The following is an 8,195-nucleotide window of genomic DNA, read 5'->3' as shown; positions in this document are numbered from 1 at the left end:
AGGGAGACTATTGTTATCTTTAATTTACAGATGAGAAAACTAGGGCTTGGAAAGGCAAAAGTATGCATTCAGCTTCAAAGGTGGTAAGCATCATAATCAGGTTTCAAACCCAAGACCAGTCTGGCTACAGGGCAGCCCTCTTCACCACCATGCCGTACTTAGCGGCAACTGTGGGAACAGTAAACCTGTGGGCACGGAGTGAGCCTGACTAGCACAATGGTTTAGTGAACTGGGGAGGCTGCAAGGAGAACCAGGAATCTGTGGGCAATGAACATTTGACCAGAGGGGGTGGGCAGACCCAAGTGATTAGAACCAAAGGGAGAGGGCATGACCTTAAGGATGCAGTAGGGGATTAAGAGTCAACCATCTTAGAGGATCTAAGGTGAGAGAATCTTACTATGGGATATAATGTTAGAGGTTAAGGCCCACCTCTGACCCAGGCAGACATGCTTTCCATGCCATTTCCTTTTTACCTACAGAATAGGAAATATGATGATTCATCAGAGACAGGCGACAAGCTAAATATTCATAATGCTAAGAATGCAGGATGAAATAGAAAAAATGATTAGATCAATATTCAAGGAAGACATTTAAAATAAAATGAGTCTTTCAAAGACATCCTCAGCTCCAGTGAATTCAGTGGAGAATTTTTTCCAAATACCTCAAAGAACATTCTTATATTATTTCAACTGTACTACAATGTAGAAGAAAATTTTGTATGGCCCAGCCTATTTAATGAGACAAATACAGTTTTGATAGAATTTAATAAAATAAAAACAAAATATATATTTGCTTATATATACATTTGTTAACATATATATATATATATATATAAACTTTATTACCAAATAGTGAAATTCAAGGACGGTATATTATACAGAAAACTAACCACGAATATTCACTAGAAAAATGATTAAATAATCATTTCAAAAGTTGTTAGAAGGTTAGCAGTAAAATTTAACATTTATTTCTGATTAAAATGTTGGAGGAAAAAGCATATAGGAAACTGTAATCATGTTCAGAGAAGCAAGGAAGGGATGCATAAGTCTAGAAAACAATAATAACAACAACTATAACAAAAGCAATAGCAGCAACATTTGAAATCTTGGATAAGAAGTTTGTATTTATATGGTCTAAATAAAGAGACAAACTGGAAGAAATAAAAACATATTTTTTTGGTACAGGACATGATTAAATACCTAAAAAAATCCATGGAAGTCAACCAAAACAAAGCAACAGCAGCAACAACAAAAAAAAGTCCTAGAAGTAATGAGTTCAAAGTTACAGGGTACAAGATATTGATTTTTTAAAAATCAAATTTATCCCTAAATATTAGAAAATACAGTACAAAGAGCTTTTCTTTACAACAGAACCAGAACAAAATATACTCAAGATTTAGTGTGTGTGACATATGGTACTTATTAAAGAAGATTAAAAGCACAATGAGGGACTTCCCTGGTTGTCCAGTGGTTAAGACTCTGCAGTCCCCATGCAGGGGGCCCGGGTTCGATCCCTGGTCAGGAAACTAGATCCCGCAGGCCACAATAAAAGATCCCACGTGCTGCAAGGTAGATCCCGCACGAGGCAACGAGGATCCCACGTGCCGCAACTAAAGATCCCGCATGCCACAACTAAAAAAGATCCCGAATGCTGCAACTAAGACCCGGAGTAGCTAAATAAATAAATAAAATTAAAATATTAGAAAAAAAAAAGTACAATGAGAGTACTAAAAAATATATATATATGGAGGGCTTCCCTGGTGGCACAGTGGTTGAGAGTCCGCCTGCCGATGCAGGGGACACGGGTTCGTGCCCCGGTCCGGGAAGATCCCACATGCCGCAGAGCGGCTGGGCCCGTGAGCCATGGCCACTGAGCCTGCGCATCCGGAGCCTGTGCTCCGCAACGGGAGAGGCCACAGCAGTGAAAGGCCCGTGTGCCGCAAAAAAAGAAAAAAATACATGGAGTGCTAAACTTAACTGCTGTTTGGGAAGACAGAATGTAGTAAAGATAAAAATAAGTTGCTATAAAGAGCCAATCCAGTATCAATTAAAAGCCTCATTGTATTTTTATAAAACATGACATGTTGGTTGTGACATTCTGCAGCAAGTGTGATCAGGCAAGAATATCAGAGTTTTTAATAAGTGATTATGAAGCAAATGAGTAGATAACTGTGATGCTAGCATATTTACCCTAATAGGTTTTAAAACATAGCGGACCAAAATGATGGGTATCAAACCTTATAACATTAAGATAAAACCTGAAAATTCATCGTTCAACTTATTTTTAGGAACTATTTGTGGATGAACCACTCTGTGCTATTCTAAGGGCTGGGTGTAAAGCCGTGAATAAGCCTGAAAAGGTCCCCACGGTTCGTGGAGAAACAGACAAGAAGTCAACAGATAAATGGGCAGGATAATTTCAGAGGGCAAAAAGTGCAGTGAAGCCCACAAGTGATGGATTGAGGGCTGCGTGTGAGAGTGGCTATTTTGGATTTAGCAATTAGAGAAGGCCTCTCTGAAGAGGTAGACTTTTGAGCTAAGAACTGTGGAACAGAATGGGGTTTCCGAAACTAATTTCACTTGATTTTATGTCAATAAAGTTGCCTTGAGGGATCTCCTATGTTCAAGGCTGGGCTAAATGCTGTTGTCACATAGATGATGCATAGATTAACTTAACAATTTTAACTTTAATTCTAACCTTGCTCTTAGGGATTTTATGATCTACATTAAATACAAAGGCTGGGAGAAAATATTTGTAATGTATATGAAAAGGCATTGGAACCCCTTCAAACACATCAATAAGGAAAAGAAAACAATGGAAAATTGGGCAAATGGTAAGAACAACAATTCAGAAAAAGGAAAATGAAGTCCAGAAAGCCAATAAATATAAGAAAAAGATGCTACATAGACAATAAAGAAATGCAAATTAAAACTGTAAGATACCAAATTTCACCAATTATAATAGGAAAAATGAAAACGGTCAAGGTCATCCAATATAATCAAAGGTGTGGGGAGTGGACATTTTTGCATCTTGTTGCTGGGATATGGATAAGAAGAGCTCTTTTGAAGAGCAATCTGGTAGAACATTTTAAGGTTTTAAATAAGAGTATCTTATGATTCAGCAACAGGAATCGATTCTACATAAATTGAAGCTCAAGGGCCGAAAGGTACTATATATAAGGATGCCACTGCAGCAGTGCTTTCAGTGGTTAAAAAAAAAAAAAGGAAAATATCCTGTAAATCCATCCGTAGTGAGAATAATTGAATAGACCACCGTCAATACAGAATATGGCATGCCTTGTGGCCATTAAAAAGCAAATCTTTACATAAATGAAAGGGGAGCTAAATGATGCTATAAAAGGTAAGACTCTACCTCCTTATAGATACTATTGGTATAAATGTAGAAAAAAGACTGGAAGGATACCCAGCACACTGCCAACAGCAGTAACATCAGTGGTGGGGAATCTGAGTCTGCGGGGAGAGAAAGTGGGACTTTCTGTTTTTATTTGGTACACTTTTAATAGAGAAGAAAAATCTTATCCAATCTATTAAAGAAACAGACTATTATTTGTCCCAGCTGGGAAGGGAAAATTTCTATTTCTGAATACGGAAGGAGGGTTACATCAGCCCCAGTATGGATGTTTTCTGATCCAGTCATATTTTTTAAAAGCATGCCAAACCAAAATGCAATTAAATAAATACCCAAAAATAGAAAGGGAAAATGTATGTTGACATGCATAACTGGAAAAAAAATGTGTACATTATAGAAATATACAGCTGCTTCAGATCCTTTTTCAGAAGGAGGGAGAGTATAATTTACACTTAAAACATATAAAGTTAATACAGTCAAACCACTTACTGAGATGTCCAAGAAGGTGAATGGAAGAGAGAAACATGTCGTACTAAAGTGAGGAAATTCAGGATTATTACATGAAAAGCGTATTTTTAGTCTCACTGAGAAGAGCTGCACATTAAGCTGCAGGTAAGACTTATAATATTTAATTCAAGCTATATATTGAGCACATACTATATAAGTCACACGTCGTGTTTTACATGGAGCACCCTGCTTTAATCCTTACTTTTGCCACCTTACAATGCAGATGGTAGCCCCCTTTACCAATGAAGAAAGAGAGGCACAGAGAGGTTAGGTAACTTGCCCAAAGCCACACAGCCAGTAAGCAGCGGAGTCAGGACCCAAAGCCAGGACATATTCAAAAGTCCAAGATCTGACCTATTCTGCTATCTGATCTCCTACAACCAAAAGCTCAAAGTCAATGTCTGTGGGCAGGGCACCTCAGCAAAAACACACACACACACACACAGACTGCCTGCTTTATTTTTTGAGTCAGCTATCTAGGGTACCTCTGAGTCTCGGAGGTCAGCAGGACCAGACTGGGACTTTGTTCTAGCCTTGCCATCAGACTGCAGTTCTCTCTGTGGCAGAAATTTCTCCAATCATTCTCAAACCCAGAGACTGAGACTTGTGGATTCTCAGTTAGAACTTTCCTGAGGTCTTTGTGACAACAGGCCTGGTTGTTGCCTCGGTACTGGGGGGAGCTCCCAGCGTGCCCTGAAGCCCACTGCACTTCTCACCTGCTCAGGGCCCTGCAGCATCTTCATCACTTAGGCACATAGTACTCTCCACACTTCATTTCCTCGACTCCCTCTCTTCACCCCTCTCCTTCCTGTACCTCAGGCCCCAGGCTCCTCTCATCCCTCCTGTGCCCTCCTTCCTGACACCTCCTCCTCCTCCATCTAGGGCTTCACCGCTGCCGCCCGACCACCCTCCCTCTCTCTCTCCTTCAGTCCTCCCCCGGCTCAGCCATTCTTCCTCTCACCCCTCTCCCCCTCCTTCCTCCTGATTTCCTCACACCCCTCACTCTCTTTGCTTTCTTCCCACCAGTTGATCTGGGGCAGCCATATCCAGGGAAAGCCATGGGGCTTGGAGGGAGAAAAGGGACCGTGACACCTCATGAGCAGAATCCAAGCCCAAGACCTAAGGGTCCTAAAATGAGTAAAAGAAAGATGAAGAGGACAGAAAAGAGAGAGATGGAGGACCTGAAGAAGGAAGTGGTCATGGTAAGAACACCCGAAATGGGTGCTGACAAATTGCCCTCCAAAAACCCCTCTCAACCCTCAGGCTTCTAACGTCTCACCTTGAAAACTGATCACACAGGCCAGTGCCACCTCCCTTCCCCAAAATGTTTCCCCTAGAAATGATGCATCACCCCCTGTCCCTCAACCAGTGCCACCTCTCTTCCCTGAAATGTTTCCCCTAGAAATGATGTGTCACCCCCTGTCCCTCAATGACTCTACTGTCCCCTCAGGATGATCACAAATTAACCTTGGACGAGCTGAGCACCAAATATTCTGTGGACCTAACCAAGGTGAGTGAAGGAACTCCCTGAGGGAGGCAGAGGGTCTCCATTCCCGACCTTGAGGCTGCCAGGACAAAAGCAGGGCTAGAAATCTAGCCCCTAAGTTCAAGGTCAATGTTCTTACCCTTAACCTGCGCCCAGCCAAGGACACACACTCAGAAAAAGATGCAATGGTAACTACGCAAAGAGAGTTCAGGATTCGATGAGAGAATGAGGATGGGTTAGGGCAGCACCTCTCAAATCTTTGTCCTCGGGACCCATCAAGGACCCCAAAGGGCTTTTGCTTATGTGGATTACATCTACTTATATTTATCATATTAGAAATTAAAATTGAGAAAATTAAAAAGTATTTCCTAACTCATTTATAAACAACCATTATATATTAGTACAGATAATATTTTTATGACAAATAACTCTGTTTTTCAAAACAAAAAAATATTAGTGGCATTTTACATTTTTGCAAATCTCTTTCATGTCTAGCTTTTTATTAGAAGACAGCTAGATTCTCATATATTTTCAGCATTAACGCTATTGTGCTATCATGTGCCCTGTAGCCTTAGGAAAATTCTACAGTATACTTAAGAGAATGACAGGGGAAAAGACAAACAATTTAGTATTATTCTGAAAATTGTTTGACCTTGTGGACCCCGCCTGAAAGGGTCTCAGGACCCCATGGGTCCCCAGACCACACTTTGAGAACTGCTGGTTCAACAACAAAATCATTTATTACTGCTATTATCACTATTACTGCTGCTGCTGCTACTCTAACCACTAATACAACGACCACAAATAAACTTAAATAAAAGCCCTCAAAATGTAAGTTCCCCTAACTCTAGAATTTCTTCATTGGAGGGGCTTGGGATGGCCATCTGGTAACCAAGGAGGAGCATGGGAGACTGGTCCGGTTTCATGGTTCTCCATCCATTCCTATTTCTTTTCCACACAGGGCCATAGCCCTGAAGAGGCACAGGAAACCCTGGCTCGAGATGGACCCAATACACTTAGCCCACCCCCTACCGCTCCAGAATGGGTTAAATTCTGAAAACAACTGTTTGGCGGTTTTTCCCTCCTACTGTGGACTGGTGCCAGTCTCTGCTTTGTGGCCTATGGCATCCAGTTATATTTCCATGAGGACCCTACCAAAGATAATGTGAGTCTGTTCAACTACTACTGCCAAGCCCAGTGTCTGCTTAGCCCTCGATACTCTTCTGCTCAGCAGCCTAGCACTCCTGAAGTCCTCTGGCCCAAATCCCTATACTCCCAGGATTTTCTAAGGAAGCTTTGGTCCTTCCTGGTTTCCCTCTTATCTAGATAGCTCCCTGAGATACAACGTTCCCCCCAGAAACCTGCTGTCCTTTGATTATCTTCCCAACTGGTCATCAAAGCACTTTGCTGTCCATTCTCTTTCATAGAATTTTAATCTCTTCCTATCCTTCCTCTCCATCTCCCTCAATAGCCTCACTCTACCCCATGAATAGCCTTCCTGGAGAGGAAGATATAGGCTTTCTCGGGCCTGGGATTTTGCTGGCCCCCCACTGTAGCTCCGGGTTCCTTCACAAGGAAGCCCAGAGAACCGGGCCTGTCTCAGACTCTTCTCAGCCCCTGTGCTCTCCCACCGAGTCCCATGGTTTCTTCCACCTGGAAAAATGGCTGTTACCCTTGCAAGCTGACTTTCTGAGGATGAAGAGGAAGAAAAGGACCTACTGATGAGCCCTTTGTTTCCCAACCCCCAGCTGTACCTCGGCATTGTACTAACAGTCGTGGTCATCATCACCGGCTGCTTCTCCTATTATCAGGAGGCCAAGAGCTCCAAGATCATGGAGTCTTTTAAGATCATGGTACCTCAGGTAGGATTCATGTGGAAGGATATAGTGGGAGGATGTGTAGAATGTAGCCAAATGCGTGATTTGTATGTCCCCTGAAGAATTATTTCCTACCGTGAGTGAACTGAGTGAGGCTGGTAATGAGGGTGACATTCACTTAGGTTTTACTCTATCAGGCCTTAAAAGTACCCTGAGAAAAACACAGAAACATCCATGAAGTGGTCTGGTCTGGAATGCATGAGCTGAATCCAATGAGCATAATCTGAAACCCCAAATCTTTGGGGGTTCTAGTCCAAAAAGGGGGCGTGGGGCAAAGGGAGTGTGGGTTCTTCAAATGTCAATGGCCTTAAAGACAAAGAACAGCGATGGAAGTGATCCGGATTAAAGGAGGCTAAAGAGACGTGACAGCTAAATGTAATGTCTGACCCTAGACCAAATGCTGTGCTGGAGCAGAAAATAACGCTGTAAAGGATATATTGGGTCCATTGACAAAACTGGAATGCAGACAGCAGGTGAAAGTATTGTGTCAATGTGAAATTTCCTGAATTTGATAACTGTATTATGGTTATTTAATATCCTAATTCTTGGGAAATGCACATTGAAGTATGTACAATAAAAGATCATGATGTATGTAACTTGCCCTCAAATAGTTCAGGAAAAAAAGTATTTACATACACACATAGATAGAGACAGGGAACAAATGACAAAGCAAATGGGGTAAAATGCTCACAGATGAATCTGGGTACAGGTTATATGGGTGTTCTTGGTACAATTTTTATTCTTGCAACTCTTTTGAGTTTATATTATTTTCAAATAAAACTTTTCTGAAGAACCTGGAAATAATATGACAGTAGAAGGGGGTTCCTAGGCACAGGACTTGAAAACTTGGAAAGGAATAGGCCCCAAAGTTTCCCAATGACACGATCATGTTCTAGCATTATAGCCCAGGAGCTTCTCCTCCCTTTGGTGTCAACATAACTTAATTCCTTCCTCGG

The 8,195-nt window shown here is 41.6% G+C and overlaps 1 protein-coding gene and 1 long non-coding RNA gene across 2 annotated transcripts in view; one reads left to right on the top strand and one right to left on the bottom strand.

Moving 5' to 3' along the window:
- Window positions 1-8,195, bottom strand: part of LOC132511757 (uncharacterized) — a 57,063-nt gene that overhangs the window by 6,735 nt on the left and 42,133 nt on the right. The window lies entirely within an intron of this gene.
- The window catches only part of LOC132511752 (sodium/potassium-transporting ATPase subunit alpha-4-like), a 29,676-nt gene continuing 26,408 nt past the window's right edge, over window positions 4,928-8,195 (top strand). The window contains 4 exon segments of the mRNA XM_060135307.1: window positions 4,928-5,078; window positions 5,327-5,386; window positions 6,324-6,527; window positions 7,111-7,224. Coding sequence (XP_059991290.1) covers window positions 4,935-5,078; window positions 5,327-5,386; window positions 6,324-6,527; window positions 7,111-7,224 — 522 coding nt within the window. The 5' untranslated portion in view covers window positions 4,928-4,934.

This window comes from Lagenorhynchus albirostris, chromosome 2 (assembly GCF_949774975.1).
Source record: "Lagenorhynchus albirostris chromosome 2, mLagAlb1.1, whole genome shotgun sequence".
NCBI lineage: Eukaryota > Metazoa > Chordata > Mammalia > Artiodactyla > Delphinidae > Lagenorhynchus > Lagenorhynchus albirostris.
The sequence above is the reverse complement of the archived record's forward strand: the minus strand, read 5'-3'. Positions and strand labels throughout refer to the sequence as shown.